Source organism: Berghia stephanieae, chromosome 5, assembly GCF_034508935.2.
Source record: "Berghia stephanieae isolate SIO BIC M18660-M18661 chromosome 5, UCSD_Bste_1.3, whole genome shotgun sequence".
NCBI classification, from domain to species: Eukaryota; Metazoa; Mollusca; class Gastropoda; order Nudibranchia; family Aeolidiidae; genus Berghia; species Berghia stephanieae.
This window is the reverse complement of record NC_088364.1, coordinates 56,739,642-56,763,719: the sequence shown is the minus strand read 5'-3', so window position 1 is coordinate 56,763,719 and position 24,078 is coordinate 56,739,642. Positions and strand designations below refer to the sequence as shown.

At 33.7% G+C, this 24,078-nt stretch overlaps 2 protein-coding genes across 2 annotated transcripts in view; one reads left to right on the top strand and one right to left on the bottom strand.

Annotated features, from left to right (window-relative positions):
- Positions 1-3,253: 3,253 nt before the first annotated feature.
- Positions 3,254-12,962, top strand: LOC144974169 (uncharacterized). The gene is made up of 4 exons (XM_078917087.1): positions 3,254-3,357; positions 8,926-9,216; positions 11,503-11,631; positions 12,717-12,962. The coding sequence occupies exons 2-4, from the start codon at positions 9,135-9,137 to the stop codon at positions 12,872-12,874; spliced, it is 369 nt and encodes a 122-aa protein (XP_078773213.1). The 5' UTR covers positions 3,254-3,357; positions 8,926-9,134; the 3' UTR covers positions 12,875-12,962.
- Positions 12,963-16,923: 3,961 nt separating this feature from the next.
- LOC144973978 (extracellular matrix organizing protein FRAS1-like) overlaps positions 16,924-24,078 on the bottom strand; it is a 99,409-nt gene continuing 92,254 nt past the window's right edge. The window contains exons 66-72 of the mRNA XM_078916867.1: positions 23,203-23,363; positions 22,562-22,668; positions 21,751-21,917; positions 20,847-20,939; positions 19,926-20,038; positions 18,667-18,813; positions 16,924-17,815 (exon numbers count right to left, since the gene is read on the bottom strand). Of these exons, the coding sequence (XP_078772993.1) occupies positions 17,057-17,815; positions 18,667-18,813; positions 19,926-20,038; positions 20,847-20,939; positions 21,751-21,917; positions 22,562-22,668; positions 23,203-23,363 (1,547 nt within the window). The 3' untranslated portion in view covers positions 16,924-17,056. The remainder of the gene's footprint in view (positions 17,816-18,666; positions 18,814-19,925; positions 20,039-20,846; positions 20,940-21,750; positions 21,918-22,561; positions 22,669-23,202; positions 23,364-24,078) is intronic.

The following is a 24,078-nucleotide window of genomic DNA, read 5'->3' as shown; positions in this document are numbered from 1 at the left end:
TCGCCTTATACACAATAAATATAGGGGGAAAAACAAACCGTCGGACTGCAATAAACAGTTGTCCGATGTTTATGAATACAGCCGTTTTACTATATTTTTATAATAAGTATTTTTCATTACTTTTTAACATTTTTATAAATGATATATTTTACTTTATCAGAGAGGGAAAATTATATAATTATGCTGACGATAATACCCTGTCATATTCTCATTCAAATTTCGATATGCTTTTAAAAACTATTGAAAATGAAAGCGAAATTCTTATCAAGTGGTTCGAAATAAATTGCATGCAAGCAAACCCGGACAAATTCCAGGCAATTGCAGTAGGTACAAAAACACACACAAAGAAACCCACGTTCCATATTGGAACTGCAAGTACTACATGTGAAGAAGTTGTAAAATTACTAGGGATCACATAGACTACCAACTAAAATTTGATTTACACATTAAAACCATCTGCCGTAAAGCTTCTCAGCAATTAAATGTCTTAAAAAGGCTTGGAAAATACCTTTCAAAATTGAACAAGTTAACAATATTTCACTCTTTTGTATTGCCAATTTCAATTTCTGTCCACTAGCTTGGCATTTCTGTTCTAAAACAAATTGTGATAAACTTGAAAAGATACAAGAAAGAGCACTGCGTTTTATTTATGAAGATGACAAAAGATCCTACGACCAATTACTTTCAAAGGCCAAAGTCCCCTCCCTACAAATAAGACGAATGAGAACAATTGCTTTGGAAACGTTTAAAATTTTATACAAAATTGCTCCTCCTTGTCTATCTGAGATGGTCATTTTGAAAAATAACAGATACAATTTTAGATATTCAAACCTCCTTGATATTCCAAGGGTCAGAATAACGTCTTATGGCAAAAGATCTTTCAGATATTCTGCTGCTGTGCTTTGGAATGAACTTCCCGAGCACATCAGGAAAATTTCAAATTCTAATGTTTTCAAAAATCATATGCTCTCATGGAATGGCCAGCCATGCAAATGTAATATTTGTAATTAATCTAACCGTACATATATATATATATATATATATATATATATATATATATATATATATATATATATATATATATATATAATATTATGTTACTTTTCTTTGTGTGTCATGATTGGAATCTTGATGAGGGAATGTTTTTAAAGGAAAATGTATTACTATGTATTTTTATGCAGTATGTGTTAAAACCTATGTCGGTCAAAGGCTTCTATTAGCCTGACTACATTATCTATGAAACATTTTTAAAATGCCGACAATAAATAAATATTTGAAATTCAATTTCGGAACAAATCGCCTTTAATCTGGTATAAAAGAAAACTGTCGCACAAGGTTTTTCGTTCCTTTGTCCATTATTTAAGACACTGCAGTTCTTTTTTTAAGGCTTGATAATATTGTTTTATAATGGGTTTTAATAATTTTATAAAAATTAATTGTTCAATTCAATTACACTGTTTCCAAAAACGAATTATTCACATTCTGCACTTTTAGGATTTGCTGGACTAGCGATTATTGTTATTTCAGTTTTATTATCGTTAAGTTTTAGTATGTTCAGTTCCATCCACGTTTTCAATTTAACAAAGCAATATTGGTAATATCGGCGCTTTGTGTTTATCACTACTCGGTGCTCTATAAATACATTGAGTGTGGAGTATTTGCGTTCCGAAGTCAATGTTCATCTCTAAGTGTTCACAATAAAGGAAATTGAACATATTGCTATTAATATCAATGCGATCAATCATTTTCTTTTTGTAAAATACAATAATTCCACCTCCCCGTCCGTTGTTCCAATGTACTGATTTGAAGTTATACTCATCTGTTCTCATGGCGGCGATTAGGGGCGCATCTCCAGTCTCATATAATCATGTCTCTGTTAAAGATAAAAGATCCGGTTGATTTAAAGAAAATAAAACGTCGTGTTTTTCCTCTGTCATATCTCGCACACAACAGATATTTTTATATTATAATGTAAAAACGGTGGAAATGATGTTCGGTGTTTTTGTTCTGAATTTTGTTTAGGCGAATTGCAATAAAACGATCAGTAGCGTTAAAACAGTCGATGATAAGGTTTGAAGATTGGGAGGGGGGGGGGGGGGGGGGGGGGGGAACTGGGTGGTCTATTTCCAAACACAACAGTGACGATCTTTATTTTCTTAACCCCTCCTCGCTGACGACTGTTTGATGATTTGGTTGTACAATGGGAGTGATCTATAGATAGTTCGAAGATGACGTCACTCGGGTCTTTGTTATTGTTTTTTGCCATCCGCGTTTATGAGTAATGCTCACTGAACTGTATTACCCCGACTATAAACGTCCATGGATACACACAGTTTTGTGTGTTTGTCCGTTATACTTCCGGATTGCAATGTTATGAGCATCTTAGCGAAGCGCATACGATCTATATTCATGTTTTCGTCCAACCAGGTCACCAATCACATGATTTGTTGCTCTCCAACGATTGAAAATATCTTATCGAATGTAAACACGCTGCTTTGTTTATGAAAGTTGTAAACATACCCATGAGTCAAGCTGAATAAAATGACCAATCGTGATGTTAGATATCGAAAAGGTGTGAACACTTTTCACTAAGTGGGTCACTTTGAGCACATTTTGCAATGTGACAAATGACCTCGAGCAAATGGAAAGTTAATATAGATCATGCTCATTAGATTATGAGAGGAATTCTTGAAGTATGAAAAGTATGAAAAGTTTAAAATTTTACGAGATATAGAATGTTAAAAGTGGATGCAAACGAATATGCACGGTGAACACTTGTAGAATAATGAAAATCCATTGTAAAATTTGAAGAAAATAACAAAAAATCACTCGAAATTGTTGATGAAATGGATATATATATATACCCGTAAATGGTAGTAAGAAGTATAATATTCTCATAATATAATGAACAAGATTTATGAATGGCCAGTGAGAGGTGACATTAATCATGCCAAATCAAAGCATTGTAAACATAGGCTAGTGAAACGCAATTAAATCGCATGTATAATATATACATATATATGTATATTGTGTATATAAATATATATATATATATATATATATATATATATATATATATATATATATATAAATTTATATATATTTAATGTGTGTGTGTGTGTGTATGTGTGTGTGTGCGCGCGCGCGCGCGCCCGTCAACTCTTAATTTGCCGAGTTACCGATTTCGCGGTTCCACACAAGGCTTTTCACTGACGATTTCGTTCATGAGAATTTGTCCCGACGTATCATGTTCTATTTAAAAGGAGTGAATTTTCAGGACACCACCCAGGTGACGACTCCTCGTTGACAGGAGGAGGTGAGTAGCTCAGATCCAGCAAAATCATCCTTTACAAATAGGTAAGTACGGTATCAATATAAAGCGAATATTTTCTTACAGTGCTTGGAATTTGTATATGGCATACAACCAGATTAACCAGAGTGTATTTTACAAAATTAAAAAAAAAAAGAAATAACCTATCTTTATCTAAGACCGAATCTTAGTCTTCCCTATTACCGAATAGATAGTCTGACAGTAATATGTTCTAAAGTGTGATTCTCATTCTGGCTTTTGATTGCTTTTTTTTTTCTTTTTACGAATGTTTCAAATGGAAATTCAAGAAATTATAGTATAGAATCCTTCCAATTGCCGCTATCTCGACCTTATCCAAGTATTATTTGTTTTTTTAAACTGTTGTTTGACTGGTAATAGGTAACAAAATTGTGATGTCAAAAAAAAACTGGTTCCAATCTCACTTGAAGTGTAAAACCACTCCTCCAGAGGTCTAAATACACACCTTGTCTAAATGATCTTCTGGTTTCAGAGTGATGGCATCTTATTTTCTGGTCTAATCTAGTATGCTGGTCGTCAATAAAAATTATCCATCCTGTCTTTTTTACGTCCCGCGATTCTTAGAATCTGCCTTAGAATATGTCACCTTATGATTCACTATGAAATATATTCATTATTAGTCATCCGAAGGCTGGTTACATACACAATTCCAAGGAATTTGGAACCGGAAAAGTTGAAGGTATGACGTCGCGACTTTTCCTCCCTATTATAATTTAACATTGAATAATTCACACCATCACCCCTCTCTTAGTCTATATGGATACTTTTAAAAATTGATTATTTACAGAAGAGTAGCTTTTCCCAACAAAAATGATATATAACCTATAATAAATAAAAAGAAATGGAAAACGAAGCTTATCTTATTTTTAAATACTGTTTTGCCAGACTTATAAAAGTAACACAATAATATGACAGAATTAGAGACAATCGCATGCGCACCTCATCGCCAATTCATACTTCCGCCGTGACTTCCAGTTGCTGTGCTTTCCAGCTATTGGCATGGATGCACTATTTTCGTATATCATGAGTCCCGGGCTTTTCAATCAACATATACTGCTTACATCTTTAAAGATTACGCCATTTACCGTTTATTTGATTAAAACTAGTGGATTAAAATAGTGATGTCTTTTTACTTGATTTATTTTTCTAAAAAGCAATTTTTCCCCATCTGTTGTTGACCCATAACCATGAGCCGATGACAAATAGCCAATTTACGTACTTGTCTATCACCCGAAGCAAGTAGCCCATGATAATGAAGCAGCCCCATAGATCCTGAGCATCACTCACAATTTTAACTCAAATGAGTGAAAAGGTGCATATTGTCGTCAGGTGTTGCAATGCAATTCCCTAATCAGAGTGTCAAAATATTGTGAAAAATACTCACACACTGTGGGGTTGACAGATTTGACTGCTTGCCATGTACTCCAGTTAGTAACAGGTCGACAGATCGCAGAGAGAAATCTATCTCGAACACTTTTCAAGTTGCCCTTAATGAGCTGTGAATAATAAAGATCTTCCCCAAACAAAAGTTCGGAGTAAAGATCAAACTGTTACAAGTTGCATATTTGCATAGTTTTGGCATTTTGAACATTTGTTAGAACCCTTTATCTTTGTAAGTAACAAAATGATAATTAAAGAATGTTTGATATACTTTTTCATTGTCAGGAAATAAAAAGTCAAGTAGACGGAGCGTGCTAAATGGCAAAAGAAAATTCTCCTTGGTTAATGTTTCGTAAAGCTGGAATCATAAATTATGGTCATTTCATTGGTAAACTCAAAATTTAAGCATTCGAATACAAAATTACTTTTCTATGTGAAACAACAGCAAATAACTTAACATAAAATAACACATGGTATAGGGCAAAATAGGATAAAATCCCTTGATTGCCCTTAATATTAATAGTAATGCCATAAATTAATTGATTAAAGATTTACAATAATGATACACGCGGTAAAGATAGTATTTAAACTTAAATGTACTTATGTATAATATATGGTGTACAAACATATATCTTTAACCGTGACATGCAAAGCACACACACACACACACACACACACACAAACACACACACACGCATATAGAAGATAACCATAATAATATAACAATGTATAATATATACATACAAGATTGAAAGCCATGTTAACAGCAGTGCAAACAAGTATTATTCGTTATATATAAATCTTCCATCATATAATTCACTGTCTACTAACACCTTGAAATAATCCATAGATTTTGCATTCTTTGTATCAAATTTCAAAATGTTCCATTTCTGGACAATACGAATACCGAACCAGTTTTGTCTTATGTTTGTTTTGCATCTAGAGACAAAAATCTTAAACTTGTCCCCTCTAGTAAAAATCAGAAAAGTCTATCATATCCAGACCATGTGCCAATCTATAAACCTGAATTAAATCCCCACGAATTCTTCTATATTTCAAACTTGGTAAGTCAACAAATTCTAACCTTTCCTTATAAGATAAATTCTGTATTGCATACATCTTTTTGGTAGCTCTCCTCTGTACACTTTCAATACTAATAGATTGTCTTTTATAGAATGGGCTCCAGATGCAATTTCTGTATTCTAGAATTGGTCGAACGAGCGATTTAAACAAATATAAAAATATGGTTTTATCAAGACTTATATACGTTCTATATATTATTCCCATCATTCTGTTTGCACGGCTTACACAATTATCAATATGTACATCAAAATTCAAAAGTGAATCAAAAGTAACTCCCACATCCTTTTCATAAGGCACAACGGAAAGTCGATTTGACATAGAAGTATCGGTAAAATAATTATGACATGGATTATTTTCCTATATGTAATACTTTACATTTCAAAACATTAGAATCCAAATGCCACGTTGTAGACCATAATTTGAAAAGTGAAAATATATCATTTTGTAGAATGTTATGATGTTCAGTTGTACTATAGATCTTCGTATCGTCTGCAAAGAGTTTGCAGGCTGAATGTATACCACATGGTAAATCATTTATATGTAAAAGAAATAAAAGTGGTCCCAATACGCTTCCTTCTGGTACACCGCTAATTACATTCTTAAAATCCGACCCCACCCCATTGACAATGACTCTTTGTATTCGATTATTAAGAAAGTCTTTAATCCAGTTAAAGATATTCCCTTTAAATCCATATACTTTTAGTTTAATGAATAATCTTTCATGTGGTACAGAATCAAAAGCCTTGCGGAAATCAAGATAAACAACATCAATGCATTGATCAAGGTCAATTAACTTGGTAAAATCCTCCGTCACCTGTAAAATTTGAGTAATGCATGATCTCTTTGATCTAAAACCATGCTGGTTATTGTTTAGCATCGTATGACTTTAAAGAAAGTCCATTATTCGGTCTTTCAAGATAGACTCCATATCCTTACAGAGTATGCATTTTAAGCTGATGGATCTATAGTTTGCAGCATCCAATTTGCTGCCCTTTTTATGAATGGCAGTAACATTGGCTTGTGTCCATTCAATGGGTAAGGTACCAGATTCAAGAGACTTATTATATATTGTTGATAGCGGCTGTGATATTTCAAAGGCCACTTCTCTCAGTAAACGGGGATGAAGGGAATCGGGTTCCACGCTTTTAGTCACGTCTAAATTCATTAATTTGGCAAGTATGTCTTCTTGTGTAATATAAAAGTTTGGAACGTTTTATTGATTTGTAACATTGAAAGTTGGTATATTTGTAGTGTCTTCTTGAACAAACACAGATGAAAAATAATCATTTAAAACATTAGCTTTATCTATATCGGAAGTAACCTTGGTACCATAATCTTTCAATAAGACACTAACACCTGATTTTCTTTTCAACTTTCTGTTGACGTATCTCCAAAAGCCTTTCGGACTATTCTTACATTCGTGTGCCAATGTACATTCATACGTTTTCACGGCATTTTGAACCGTGTATTTGGTTTTCTAACCTTGACATAATTATGAAAATTATTTGTTGTAGGATACTTTTTGAATTTCTTGTACAATTTATGTTTCTTATTGATTGTACATTTAACGTTTTTTGTCAACCACAATGGTTTATTAGATCTAAAAAATTTATTACATCTTAATGGAATGTGAATAGATTCTATACAGCATTCCAATTCACGGCATTCAGATCTTCTCTACAAGCATTGTAATTACCTTTGAAATAATCAAAATAAACATGTGACGGATGTTTGGCGGATGAAAGATTTAACGATATTAATAAGGAGTGAGTCATGATCACTTTTCCCCAAATGGTCAATATCATTAATCCAATAATCATCGTTACATATTACCAAGTCGAGTATATTACTAGTTTGGTTCAATCGGTGTCTCGTAGCCTGTGTCACCAGCTGAATAAAATAAGCATCCCTAATTGCCTCGACAAAAAGGGAGTCGGGAAAAGTTAGACATGGTTCTGTCCATTTAATGTTAGGAAAATTGTAGTCTCCGACAATGATCACGCAGTCAAATTTCATTTTACCTATTGACTGTAAGGTTTCTTTTATATCCCCAATGACAGTTAATTTGTCTGAATTATGAGACCTATATATATTTCCTACAAGTATTTTATCAAGTCCTGAAAAAAATTACATAAAAAAGAAAGACACATTATAACCGCTGTCCAGGTTACAAGTTTTCGATTTTGAAGTTTTGTCGGTCGCAATTAATTGCTATTGTCCGTTTCAACTTATAGAAACCGGGATAAACTCCTACTTCATGGGTCATATGACTTTGAAGCTCTGACTATTTGTCACTAACAAGTTGTAATCGCCTTGCAAAAACGGTATGAAAGAAAGACAGAATGCATAGTAAGTCGTGTTTAGAAAATAAGATTCTCTTGATAAAGACTTTTGTAAAACCTTTGATAACTTTTTGTATAAATCAACAAAAATGTGTGCTTCAGTGGTTAGTCAAATAGAGAATATCACGATGGATCTGTTGAGAAGGTGATATAATAATAATAATAATAATAATAATAATAATAATAATAATAATAATAATAATAATAATAATAATAATAATAATAATAATAATAATAATAATAATAATAATAATAATAATAATAATAATAATAATAATAATAATACGCTCTTCTTGTCTGATGATTTGCTATGCGAGACACTATCTTTCGCTATTTTCCCTCGCCTTGATTAAAAATTAATCGACTTTTTCAACAGATATCTCTCACGGAGTTATTGGCTTATATTTACAAAATCATCATGCTTCATATATGTTGCATTTATAAATGCAAGACGGAAATAACTTCGGAATTGTTGACTGTAAACAGCTTGTTTTTATTTGCTATAAAATAAATGCTTCATGTTATTTCGAAACAATAAAAATATGTTTTTTTCGTGACAATTATTATTTGGAAAAATCATAAAGAGCATAAGTTTGAAATGAAACTTTTAAAATTGACTTGTGCAAAAGTCTGCAGTAAAGGGGCGCGTCCATAGTTCCACAGGAATATTTAAATCTAGTTTTAAACTAATTTAGCTTTTATAAGGGAAAAGTGGTGTGAATTTTATAAGCCTAAAGTTAACCATTATCATTGATTCTTCAATATTTTCAGGCTGGCTGGCAGGCTTTTCATTTCCTTCAAGCATCGAAATCGGCAGATTCGTTTTTCGTGAGACCGGTACACCTCGTGTCGAGTCGAAAGGAGTAAGTCCTTAATTACGGCAAAGAAAGCTCATTATTCAAACCGGAATTTCATTAACTGCGGACTTTTACTGATCTTCAAGGAGTTGATCGCTTATTACACCAAAGTAACGGTCAAGAATGAGAGGGATGAGCGCACCGTCCCTATCAAGTACAGCTGCCTGTGCCTTATTGTTGGTATATTTCATGTACTTAAGCCCAGGTATGTTTCAAACAGCATAATGTTATAGATGAAGAAAAAAGTTTTAAAAAAAGGAGGGGCTAAGTGTTATTGTAGAACTTTCAGGTGGTTTTAAACTAATTACAAATATCTATTCATAGCCTCTCCAAATGACCTAAAATTGCCTTCATAGGGGAATTGTGCCCACCCCCTCCCCATTTTTCTTCTTCTCTCCCCTCCCCCATTTCCCCATTTCTCTTCTTGTCCCCTCCCCCCAATCGTCTAATCTACGTCTAATTTACGGTTACATCTTGCTACGCCTACAGCTTTACCTAAAAATGAAGCACGGCTCGTCACTGTGTAATATTTTGTACTTAGAGTACATACAGGCACTGCGACGTAATAAAAGGTTTCGAAGGCAAATACCGGCCCATTCTGTCAGTTTCATTGTGTTTATTCATGCTTACCTCATTTGTATAAGCACTGAAAAAGCACGTCTAGACACTTTGCTTAAATATGTACGTAAAGACGAAGATCTGCAATTGCTCTTAATAATAATAATAATAATAATAATAATAATAATAATAATAATAATAATAATAATAATAATAATAATAATAATAATAATAATAATAATAATAATAATAGATCTTTATTGTCCATAAATATGGCAATTTGTCATTTAGTTATACTTGTCATAACGTTATATGATAACTATAACATTGAACAGACACCTCTACCCATTCTCTCTCTCTCCCTCTCTCTCTTCCTCTCTTGGATATACATCTGATCTCTGGTGAACTAGTACTATTCAACCCTCTCCTCTTCACCTTTTAATTTTTTTCCCCCCAAAACATCATAACCACCCAACACAAAAACATACATTTCTTACTCAAAACAGAAAAGCAACAAGCACATTCTAAACGTAATAATATTATTGTTCGACAATATGAACTCTATTACAGAATGTCAAGTTTTTATAGCTGTAGCAACAAGAAATGAAAACTGGATGAGAAAAGTGACGGTTGCATCGTAATAAATGTGACGATTTTCCAATAGGTGGTAAGGAGAGGGTTAACTTTGGTGCTTGCTGATTAGATTCGACTATTTTTTCTCACTATCCTTCGTCCGCCCTCATATTGTCTTCATATGTGAAAGTTTTAATGGCAATGGAACGCTATTTGTCTTCTTCAACTCTGTCATGGGTCCATGCAGTTTAATATGCAGAGGCGTCCACAAGAAAGGAAGGCAAAATGGCAAATTCAAACAAGGACCAGAAGTAGTGTATATGCAACAGCAATTCTCCTGTGTGTAGTTTAGAAACACCGAAAAGTGTACTCTGAAACCAGTAAAGAGGAGCAAATTCAGATGATTTAAAAAGTATATAAATAGAAAGATAAATTCATAAACTATAGAGAAATGAATTAAAAGAATCAAAACCCCTCTCACAATTTAAATAAATCTGGCTCATTATCTCCCTCTTAGTAAAAGACTCCAAATAGGACCCAGGTGAATCCATGTAGTCTTAGGACACTAAGCCACAGCAATCGTATTGACAGATCTAGAGACTGGCCTGAGCACCCCACTCTTCCGCGCTATAAAGGGAATAGACGGTTTATTTAACTTAGGGGGTATGGATAGCATCGGGGACACTCAAATGAAAACTAAGTACCAGCTAGATGTAAAGATTCGGATTTATTTGTTTTTATTTAGTTCTTACCTCTTTTTTTTCCAATTAGAATGAAATTGAATGATTTTGACAGCCAAAACACATAGAGCATGGGCAGATAACATATAACAGGCAAACTATAATTTTAAGAATAATGACATCATTAAGCTAATCCTAAAATTTCAAATTTTGCTTGATTTTCATTACTTAGGGGGGGGGGGGTTGATTAGCTTTAGCGATCCCGACCGCCGCATATAAAAAAGTTATATGCCGTAGATGTACAAATTCTGCTTATGTTGAAGCTTAGTATTTTAGAACAAAATTAACCAGTTCATTCCCGTACTCTAGATAGACACGTATTTAAACATTTGGCCGTAAAACTCGTCCTTCAAATATCGATCGATTTAAATGACCCTCATCTTGGAAAAAGCAAACAACAAAAAACCCCTCTCTAAGCAGGGACCTCGAAAACAGTTATAAAGACCATAGAGTACTACAATGTTTGTGGCCGGGCAATTGGCATTTCCTGATATTTAAAGTTGTTTCTAAGTAGATACATTAACAACGACACTTGCAGTAGTGTTCTAATTTGATATGAGTCCTAGGTTGTTTGTTTGGTTGTTGTTGTTTAAAAAAATAACTCAAAACTAATTTTTCAGCATTGGCATTGTACTGTGCCCACTGTCAACACTTTGACCCGGGTTGTCGTTATGGTTATTATCGGGCACGAGAATGTGATGACCCTGAATCCACTCACTGCTACACAGTACGACTGTTTGTTGGAATAGGTAAGTAACATCATCAAGGGACTACGAAACCACAACCACCATAACCATCACCTTCACAACCCTCATAATCATAACCATCCCCGCCACCATCACCATGACCACCCTCCCCATTTTTTATTATTATTATTATTATTATTGTTATTATTATTATTATTATTATTTATATTATTATTATTATTATTATTATTATTATTATTATATTATTATTATTATTATTACTATTATTATTATTAATATTACTACTACTACTACTACTACTACTACTACTACTACTACTACTACTACTACTACTACTACTACTACTACTACTATAATCACTATTATTATTATATTATTATTATTATTATTATTATTATTATTATTATTATTATTATTATTATTATATTATTATTATTATTTATCACATCATCACCATCATCATCATCACCATAATCAACCGCCTCCTCCTCATCATCACCGTCTTCATCATCGTCGTACTACATGAAGCGCCTCCGATAACGGTCTGAATTAGAGATCAATTGGAAGTACTAATTTCAAATATAATTAATGATCAAGTTCTACACTATTGTTACGAGCTTTCGCTCTCATCAAGAAATGAATATGAAGTTTCACTTCCTGATGATAGCGAATGCTCGAAACAATATATTGTAGAAGTTAATCATAATTATAATTGAAATCTTTTATAAATAACTCCTTTAATCAAAACGTTGAGCACCATTATTTTATGGTTTTTGTTTATATATATTTATGTATATATATATATATATTATATATATATATATATATATATATATATATTATATATATATATATATATATATATTTGACTCCTCTTCCTCTCCATTCCAGGTGGTATCCAACAAACACTCAGATCCACATTTCTATTAATTCGCCTATTTTGATTAAAAGTCCCATCCAGGAACAAGTAAAGGACCCCGCTATGAAAGATAAACACAAAGTACAAAACTAAAAACTATGGTACTTAACATAAAGATGGTTTACAAGGGGTAAAAAAACATATCCCCTCCTTTTGATGACAAGGTTTTTATGTAAATTATATATTTTTTTCTCTTCTATTTGTGCAGGTTATGGGACGTTCCGGGGCTGCACAACTTGGAATGATAATCGCGATGACTGCCGTGGAATAAATATTCGAAATCGCACAGGCGTTCAGTGCACTCAACTATGTGATTGGAATGGATGTAATTCAGCCATTCAGGATCCACGACCTTGGGAAAAATAGAATTAAACTAACAGATTACGTTTTATTTCCTGCACATATTATTATACTCTCTCTCTCTCTCTCTCTCTCTCTCTCTCTCTCTCTCTCTCTCTCTCTCGCACATATTATTATACTCTCTCTCTCTCTCTCTCTCTCTCTCTCTCTCTCTCTCTCTCCCGTTCTCTCTTTCTTTCTCTCTCCCTCTCTATCTCTTTGTTTGAACAAACCATCTTGCATCTTGATTTATTATGACAATACGGTGAAGTGCCAAATAACAAAAAAAAACATAGAAAGAAATACAAAAAACAACATATGTGCAAAACGCCTGTCAAGAGGATATTAGGACAAAGGAATAAACGGCAAAATAAATAACTGTGTCGTTCTTTTGTGAAGATATGACTGTTATTTTTTTTTTTTAATCGTTTGATTTTTCTAACCTGACTTTGAATAAATAAACTGGCGCAATATTCACTAAACGTGCTCAAAGTGCTTTACATTGGCTAACAGAAGTTAACAAGCTAACAGAAACACTTAACACTCATTAGGCCAAGTACTCATTTTACACCTAAGTATACCCGAGAGAGTGTGAGTAAAGAGCCTTTTCCAGGGACTCAACATTGCGGCGCTCAGAGCGGGACTCGAACCCTGGCCCTTCCGATCAGAAGGCGAATGTCATGCCACAAGACCACACAAAGCCACACACCGGAAACAAAATTGTTGTGTCAAAAAACTAGTTCCAATCTCACTGGAAGTGTAAAACTACTCTTCCGGAGGATCGGATACAATTCTTGTGTAATTGATCTTCTGGTTTCAGAGTGAGGGCATCATATTTTCTAGTCAGAATATATGCTGTTCATGAAATAAGATGTCCATCCTCACTCTTTTAGATCATGTAATCCTAGGAATCTGCCTATCCATTCTGCTACTAAGATAGTCATGCCACCGTATGATTCAATAAGTAAACTATTCATTACTATTCCTTCGAAGGACTGGTTACCTACACACTTCCAAGGATTTTGGAACCCGAGGAGTAGAAGGGGGATGTCGGGACATCTCTGTCTTATTGAATTTATCTAGGATTGCAGATTTAGGATATCCCGTCCTCTCCTCAATGTAATTTGGTCAGGATGAACCCGATGCCCAACAATTGGATTTTAACCAAAATTTACCAGAATTCTGAATTTTCTGGGTTCATTTTTGCTTGTTTGAGATATTACATCTATTATTCTAATCAGCATTGCTTAGCAAAAGTTACTATAAGATCCAAGGAGCAGAAGTGTATCTCAGTCTCCATAGTCAAACAGTAGCATTTGCTTGCTACCCTTTGGGCTACGTGGTCTGCCACCCGCTTTCCGATCGGAAGATCCTGGGTTGAGTCCTTGGAAAAGGCTATTTACTTATATTCTCTCACCGTATTCAAGTGTAAAATGAGCACCAGGCCGTGAACATCTTTGTCTATGTCGGAAAAAAAATTGTAATATCGCCTATCAGGTGCCATGTTTCGGTTTACATGTTATGTGTTGCTGTTGGTCAGGGGCCCTTGTAAAGCGCTTTGAGCACGTTTAATGGATATTGCCCTATATAAATACTGAGATCGATCTCGGGGACAGTCGAGATTTTATCTGACCCCCCCCCCCCCTGTCCACCCAGCAGTGAAAGTGTAGATGAGTCTGTTAGATTTGGCAGAAAGTACTTTGCGATAGACTAGCGTCCTATCCAAAGGATAGCAAGAAATTGCTGTTGTTCGTTTCACGCTATATAAACCGGGATAAACTCCGGCTCCATGGGCCGAATGGCTCTGAAGGACTACAAAGTGATACTAAGCTACTTGAAGCTGTGGACTATAAAAAGTAATGAACAATAATGAATATAACAGCTTCAACAAAGAACAAAATACAAAACACGGAACGTTTCGGGCTCAAATCCTTCTTCAGCGAATAACAGAAACAATACGAAATAAATACATCAATATCTGGATTTAAATGACGTGTTACTATCAATATTTTAAATAAATGATACATGTATAACAAAGATGAATTATTTTAAATCGTGTATCTCGACATGATCCAAGATGGTTAGGTAATAATTAAATGGACATGAGGAGGACGTCAGCAAAAGACTCGCATCAATACAGAGTCTAGAGAGAAAAAAGGTGAAACACACAGAAGAAATCAGGTGAAGCCATTGATCTTATTTGTAGAGTAATAGATCTAGATATGTAAACTAGGTTGACTCATGAATTAATTGATTGAGAGTGATATGAAGGATGAGAGAAAGAAAGAAAGAAGGAGAGAGATAGAGTGAGAGAGAGAGAGAGAGTGAGTGAGAGAGAGGGAGAGAGAGAGAGAGAGAGAGAGAGCGAGAGAGCGAGCGAGCGAGCGAGAGAGAGAGAGAGAGAGAGAGAGAGAGAGAGAGAGAGAGAGAGCGCGCGCGAGAGAGAGAGAGCGCGAGAGAGCGAGAGAGCGAGAGAGCAATTGATTAGTTTAGTTGTAAGTAAGGGACTGAAAAAGCCATCCATTATTTCATTCATTAATTCTCCAAGGCCATCACTGGAATTTAATCTAAAATCAAGCCAACCAATCGAGGTCATCAAGGAAATTATTTGCGTCATTCATACAGAGGATGTTAAAAATAGAATGGTTTATGAGCGGTGAAAGGTCAATTTAGTGCAGATTTTCTCGATATCTAATCCATTTTTCACTATGTATTCCATTTATCGTAGCAATTAACCTCTAAACGTGAGAATCAATTTGTTCTTTGACATTATTATGGCATCATGTTTTTCTTTGGATCTACCGCCTCAATAGGCGTGGAGGTTTATTAAAGGCTTGTCTCAATCTTGGAAAGATATATTTTAAAACTTTTTTTCATGATAGAAAAACAATTATTCCAACCTTTCCCTAAATAACCACCAAGCTGAACAACGGCACATACCAACCATTTTCAAAACCCAACAACATCCCATTGTACGTCCATAAACATAGCAATCATCCGCCATCTATAATAAAAACATCCCAGAGAACATTAACAAACGACTAACAACTCTACAAACAAATATTCAACGATGCAATCCCACCATACACAGACGCACCACAAAAAAGTGGCTATATATTTATATATATATATATATATATATATATATATATATATATATATATATATATTATATATATAAAATAATATATATATATATATATATTATATATATATATATATAAATATATATATATATATATATATAATTTATATATTATAATATATATTAATATATATATATATATATATATATAAAATGAGTAAAATCACCTAGGCGTCTCTTCAGTTGTCAGTTGTAATATGGATACACTGAGGTACCCCTATGTATTTTGGGCATCGATGATGGTCGGAAAATGATCAACACAGTCACGATTTGAAAAAAATATTATTATTTATTTTTTTATAATGATTTTTGAAGTTATAAATAGCTCTGCAAAGGGCAATGTGAAAAAAAAAATAGAAACGAAAAGCCATAAAAATTAATTGTTGTGAACAATAATTGGTAAAAATGCTTATCTACCAATAAAACGTCAGTATAAAAGTTGGAGGTATTTTTAATTGATCACATCATTATGCATTAAAAGTAAATTTTGTTATTGTACGCCAGAACTGCTTTAAAACCATAGATCACTCCAATGATTGTTAAAATTATTTTATAATATATGATATGCTTCTCAGATTAAAAAAAAAGATATGAAAGTGGCAAATTAGGGACCAGGCACCGATGTAAGATAAAGCTATGACCAAGTGTTATGAAGCTGTGTCAAAGTTCTTGCTTTGTCTGAAACAGTTTCATACAAACTTGTTCAGATCTTTCTCCCGCATAATCGACACACACCATTATATGAATCATTTAACGTTTATTTTCTGGTAGAGAGAATCAAATGATAATTTATCACCTCTCTGGCGGTCTCAAAGCCATAACAAAGATATGAGTGACGTCAACATCAGTCTTTTTATCAAAAAATCCATGTGAACATATTTTGAACAATGGATGAAAAGATTGTCTTCATAGAGCGACTATCCATAAGAAAAAGCCATGCTCATTACGATTTTTATTCTTATGATGGAAATGCGTAAATTCAACATATTGAATAGGATGAAACATGCAGCCTATGGCCGTTAGTACAATTTTCGTATAGAGACAGTGCTGTCCTACCATTGTCATCAAACCTCAGTACCAGATCTATCAGACTTTATTTCTTTAAATACATTAATTTCTTTACTTTTGCAAAGGTTAGATATTTTAGCAGAAGGCGTTAAAATTTTCTCTCCAGCTTTATCAACATTTAATCCACCAGTCTTACCTTTGACCCTGGCAACACTGTGTGGATTGTTTTTAGCAGCATCTAAATTATTAATGCAGGATGGCAGGCTCTGTGGATCTTTATGTTTGACCTTTTTTCTAACACATATAAAAACTACAATTACTAAAAGTATACAGATGATTAAAACTGGTATATAGAACGGAGGCGTAAATACAAGAGATGATGACGCTGGCTTGGAGTCTGTGTGAAAAACTAGGTGGACAAGCTGCATATTAGTGCCATTGCGGGCGTTGGAGGCGACGTTGGAATAGCTTTCTTTCCAAGAGTAAATTAGAGACGTATTTGTCTCTCGTTTATTTCTATTGTTTTGGTTTAAAGCATTTCCTAAATTTTGATGTATCGACCTCGAATGAGGTGAAAAAGTATGCAGCTCTTGATGGGCTCTAATTATTTTATGCATTTTTTTGTACTTATGGCTAAGATCAAGGACCTCACTTTTGGCAGTAGGACGGTAGCTGTTATATCGTCGATGATAATATTGTTTGTGGATGAGACTGCGGTATGATGAAAATGGTGATCTTTTCTGTCTGTATTTGTACCGGTCTGCCACGCCAATTGTATAAACGACTTGGAGATACCATTTATGGCCAGAGTTCACCTGTTGGAATACCAGAAAACATTAATACGGTTGAGAAATTAATGATTTAATAATTACATGCTAAATGTCTGTGAAATTCAAGGGGCAGTTCGAATAGTTAGTGCCATTTTCCTTCCAGGTCGGGGAAGTATTTTCTAGCACTTTGTACAACGGCAAATGGGTAGCTGGGTTTCTTTAGATGTGGTGAATATAAAGGAGGGGAGCTGGCAGCGCATCTCACATTTCCTTGATCCAGGATCTCTCCACTAACATACCAGTTATTGACTGGTTTTATTGACTCATTTAGGCACCTCTAGTTATTACCAGTTCCAAGCGTTATTTTAGTAAGGAATCTACCACGTTATTATACCAATAATGGGAGATCAATCCTTCTGAGATGAAAAATTATGTACTTCACCTCATTGAAATACGGTCAATTCCGATATTGGGAAAATTGGAACAGGGATTCGTGAGTTCTGACCTACCGGTCAGCGGAAGTTGGCACAACATTGTAAACACATAGAATAAAGACAGCCCGAATGTGTTTAGAGGTCTGATAACCGGATGCCTTTGTCCAGGTCAATTTCAACACCATAAGCTAACCAATTCTATCTCTCTAAACTATTTTTGAAGATTTAGATGATTTAAAAGAAAAACCATCCATTTTTATCCCAACTGAACAACCAAAAAGCCGATGAAACAATGTCTTAAGAGTTATTTTTATCCTAGCAACTGTACTGTTTGTACTATTTTGAACCTTTAACCTTTCAACTGTCAAGAAAACTAAGCTAGGTCACATATTGGAACTATTCTTATTGAATCACGATGCCAATAATTTGATCAAACAAAGAAATTGAATCAAGACATTTTACCTTATAAAGTGGATCAACATCCATGGCAAATCCATCAACTCCAGCCATGTTGCCGATGATTTTGTAACGAGAGTCATGTTTTGCAAATGCCGCATTGAAAGGAACATCCTGGAATTGGGTTTCTTGATCTTCCGGGCTCTCGGCATCCTGTGGTGGAATATGTGAGAAAATACAGAGAAGTATCCAGAATATAATGAGAGCCAATCTTTTGCGAAAGTAATTTTAGAGAACCCAACCTTTTCAAAATCCCATGATGCGTGTCTTATATAAAGTCTAAAAAATCGAATCCTTTTAACTTCAATAAAGAAATTGGATAATCCTGAGCATTCTCTCCACAGTTGACTCCCATACTAGCATTTAAATGCTTTAAAAATGAAAATCACTTTGACAAATTGTGATACAATCGATAAAAATGAATTACGAACTGAAGGTTCCTGTTGCAATATTTCAATGCTGCTGTGCTATGAAAAATCAACAAGACGTATTTAAAAATTTGGTTAGATGTCCCAAGTTTACTGTCTCAATAATTCAATGCTGCTGTACTCAGAAGTTTCAGGTTTGAGATTGATAAGAAGATGGCTATCTTGTGTGGCTATATGTGATCCAACGTCTCAAAACGGTATTATGTCGTGATAGACCAAATGCTAAAAAGTCAAATTATAGTTAACTTGGCCAAAAATATAAAACGTTGGTATTTAGCACAGTAAAATATGATATATAGCAAATAAACTCAACTTAAGTCTGATATTTCTGGCTACAAATTCCATTTTCAGCACCTGAATCATCCCGACTTAATACCGCTTTGAGACGAGGGGTCACATATGGTCTAGTGGTATGACTTTCGCCTTCCGGTCGGAAGGTCCAGGGCTACGCGACCATCCCTGAGCGGCGCCTCGTTGAATCCTCGGAATAGGCTCTTTACTCATATTCGCTCGCCGTACTCATGTGTAAAAAGAGTACCTGGCCGTTAACAGCGTTGTCTCTGTCTGCAAAAATTGTAATATCGCCTAACAGGTGTCATCTCTCGTCCTATATATTAAGTGTTGCTGTAAAGCGCTCTGAGCACGTTTAGTGAATATTGCGCTATATAAATACTCTACTTAATCTTTTGTTCGATCAATATTTGAAGGACGAGTTTTCTGGCCAAAATGTTGAATATGTCTATATGTTTTATCAGATTATGGCAGAATGGTATTTTCTAGAAAATGCGACTTGTAAATAAGAACATTTGTCAAGACTTAGGAACAGAAAAATCTCACCAAAATTAAAAATCTGTACAAAAGATTTGTGGAGGGTTGTAAACATCCATATTGGGGAACTTTATCGAATATCTCACCAGCTGGGTCAAAGGTAGGGGTGTAACCATCACGACCTAAAGGAAGTAAATCACGTAATCATCATCATCATCATCATCATCATCATCATCATCATCATCATCATCATCATCATCATCATCATCATCATCATCTCACATCATCATCATCATCATCATCATCATCATCATCATCATCATCATCATTATCATCATCATCATCATCACACTACTACTACTACTACTACTACTACTACTACTACTACTACTACTACTACTACTACTACTACTACTACTACTACTACTACTACTACCACCACCTACTACTACTACTACTACTACTACTACTACTACTACTACACTACTACACTACTCTACTACTACTACTACTACTACTACTATACTACTACTACTACTACACTTACTACTACTGACTACTACTACTCTACTATATACTACTATAATATAATATAATAATACTACTACTTATATACTAATAATAATAATAATAATAATAATAAAATAATAATAATAATAATAATAATAATAATAATAATAATAATAATAATAATAATAATAATAATAATAATAATAATAATAATAATAATAATAATAATAATAATAATAATAATAATAATAATAATAATAATAATAATAATAAAGACGAACGACGACGACCATGCTGATGATGATGATGATGATATGATGATGATGACGATGATGATGATGATGATGATGATGATGATGATGATGATGATGATGATGATATTTTTTTTTAATTAAAAAAAAATCAAGGTTTGAAACATTTGGCAATCTACAGTTTCCAGAACCTTAATATTCACTTTGACAATAAATGAAAACGTATAACCTGTACATAAGTAAACTTTATCCAAAACTAGTTGATATCCATCTTGTAAATCCTGATCGGGATCCCACAGAACACGACCGTACAGTCTTTGTCCTGCGAAACATAAATTTTAAGTCTAATAATAATAATGATAATAATAATAATAATAATAATAATAATAATAATAATAATAATAATAATAATAATAATAATAATAATAATAATAATAATAATAATAATATATATATACTACTACTACTACTACTACTACTACTACTACTACTACTACTACTACTACTACTACTACTACTACTACTACTACTACTACTACTACTACTAATAATAATAATAATAATAATAATAATAATAATAATTTATACATCCATCGGAATTCTTTTGTACGGAGGTGTTGTACAGACATAATAATAAGTTAGCAAAAAACTAGGCGGTAAAAGTATGGATAATGTGAAAGTAATAAAATGTGTAATTTGATTTCCTTTAAAAAGTCCTTCAGCTTATCCCTATATCTATCGCGTGAAACGAACAATAGCAATTGCTCCCTACCTTTCGGATAGGACGCTAGTCTATCGCAAAGTACTTTCTGCCAGATCTAGCAGACCTAGCTACCAAATCACAGCTGGGTGGACAGAAGGTCAGAAAAGAATATCGATTGCACCCGGGATCGATCTTAATCCCTTTGCGTGTGAAGCGAGTACCAACTTAGCTATCGAGACTCCCTAACATTTGATTTCATTACATGTTTTCTTTGAGGAACTGCAGAAAAAAATCAAAACATTCCCCCCACTTAAATTTGATTATTCTAATCATATTTTCGTAAAACACAATTCAAACCATCTAGACCATCCTGAGATAGTAATAATAAGAGATGGGTGTGGTGGGTTTCATTTTGTTTTTACATACTCACCCTTAGAAAAAGCTGCACTGAAGTCCCAATCACTCTCAGCGCCCTCCTGTCTGCCAGGTGGCGAAAGAAACATATCCAGACTATTCCCGAGTTGGAACTCTGTGTTGAGGGAGTACGACACAGGAACTGGACGATTGGTTTGTTGGAACGAGATGGGAATCTCAAATCTGAATTGAGGAAATGAAGAAATTGACTCTTGATGCTACAACTATATAAACATAAAAAATAAGGAAATGGTTAGAATCAAATAAACGACAAGTAAAGGATTTTATATTCAATCAGTGCCTACTGTTATTAAAATGGTATATGTCTTCGTGAGAGTTATAGAAAAAAATGATGTAATACGAAATTGGCCTCGGATGCGTTTTAAATGTTAATGTCTGGGTTGTTGAAAAGCATCCCACAGTAACCATGATTATATTCATGTTGTCGAATACATTCATCGTCAGGGTAAGAATATTTTATTCAAGAGATTGTAATAACCAGGATGTACGCATGAAGCACTACGATGTCTACCTACAGATCTTGAGGAAACAATGAGAATGTGTCTGGATGAATTTAATACATTTTAATTGCAAGGCTTGTTTTGCCCCTTAGATATTTATTTTTTAAAATACAACCACGGATTAATCCAGTTTCATTAGATTATAACAGTAATTGAACATACATTAAAGAAACTTTTGTAAATAACATGTTTAAAATCAAATAACAGAATACAGACAAAAGAATATGCGGTCATATGCAGTTCTATAATGATCTGTTACATAAGTTCCAGCAACGATGGAATAATAAAACATTTCCAAAAAATCACCTCTCAGGATGTCTTGCAGCACAAGGTAAAGGATTGGCATTGACAAACTTCTGAGTTGGGGAAACCAAGCAAGGAACAAGGGCTACTCTGTAAACACCAGTGTAGTCCTGTGGACAAGATCAAAAAGATTGGGAGGAAAATGGGAGATGACAAAGATTTGATGAATTTTGAACTCACTGTACTGCATGGTTTATTACTTTTGCCGTTGTTGCAAAATGCGCCTCAAGATTCTATAAAAAAAACTCTTCCACAATAAAGAAAGAGGTTGGTCTGTTTAAAACAATCCAGTCGAATTTTTTTTTAATGTCTAAAATCTAGATATGGAAAAGCACTTTGAGAGGCTTATTCTTTTCCCAATAACCCAGTCTTTTAAAATTTAGCAGTCAAATTGCATGATATAAAATAACATCAACTCTTTAGTTTCATAACAAACGGACAGTTGGGTAGAAAGGTAGATATATCATAATCTGCGGCTTTTTTCAGTTGAGTTAGAAAATCAAAGATATACAAACCAAAATAATTGTTAACAATCGTTCAATGCCTGTCACATACACTATTTCTATCTTTATTAAGAAACTTATAAACTTTTTTCGTTTAAGATTTTCTTAATACAATGTACTTTTATAAACTCATTTCCGTACCTTAAGGTTGTATTTGCTTTTTGCCCTCCACATCTGTAATGGGCCGTCAAAGGTAGCCTGACTCCACACAAGTTCAAGGTCAAATGAAATAGTTAAGGATTCTGGTGCGGTCACTTGACTGGTTTCATCCGGCAGACTCTGATGGCTTACTACAAAAAGACCTGAAATTGGAAAACAAAAATAAATAAACCAACTATTTATCTCATCTTTTTAAAGGCTAAGATAATATATATACTTACAATGGCTTATAAATAACATGATACTGACAAAATCATAATTATCTAATTTGCTTTTGATTAAAACAAACATTGACATCAAGCATAGCCCATTTTCATATAGAATGACAAAGCCAATAAGTCATTGAGCATTATATCTGGATACATCTAGCGTCAAGAAAATGACATCCATTGATTTGAGATTGAGAGAGGTTTGCTTCAAAAGTACATACAATACGTCAGCTATGAATGACATAGGCCAGAAATGTATAAATTATTATATGATTCATAAAAATAGATACTACAAAAGTTCCAGATGGGCTAGCTTGTGAATGATCTGATTATTAACGACTTTTATTATAATCTGTATCTGAATAATTATGTTTAATGCGTATCTAGTTGTATTTCTCTGCTTTTTATATTCGTCCTCAACCATAATATTGTCTTTTTTTCTGATAAATATTTCAATAATTATATTTGCAATAACCAGCGCTTGTACCGTATTATCCACTCTTAAATCTAGTTGAGTGAAAATTTTAGGAGACATTTAGCACTGAGAAAACGGAAAAAGAATCGCACAATGAATGGAATTTGCAATGTGATAGATGTTTTTTTTTCTACCGATACCTTTTTGAGAAATAGATCTGGTACTTCATCAATA

What these genes read in the sequence shown, in the direction of transcription:
- LOC144974169 (XM_078917087.1), top strand. Translation starts at nt 9,135, where the DNA reads ATGAGAGGGATGAGCGCACCGTCCCTATCAAGTACAGCTGCCTGTGCC. An exon ending in TTTCATGTACTTAAGCCCAG is followed by an intron (nt 9,217 to 11,502) that starts GTATGTTTCAAA and finishes CTAATTTTTCAG; the next exon opens with CATTGGCATTGTACTGTGCC. An exon ending in ACGACTGTTTGTTGGAATAG is followed by an intron (nt 11,632 to 12,716) that starts GTAAGTAACATC and finishes CTATTTGTGCAG; the next exon opens with GTTATGGGACGTTCCGGGGC.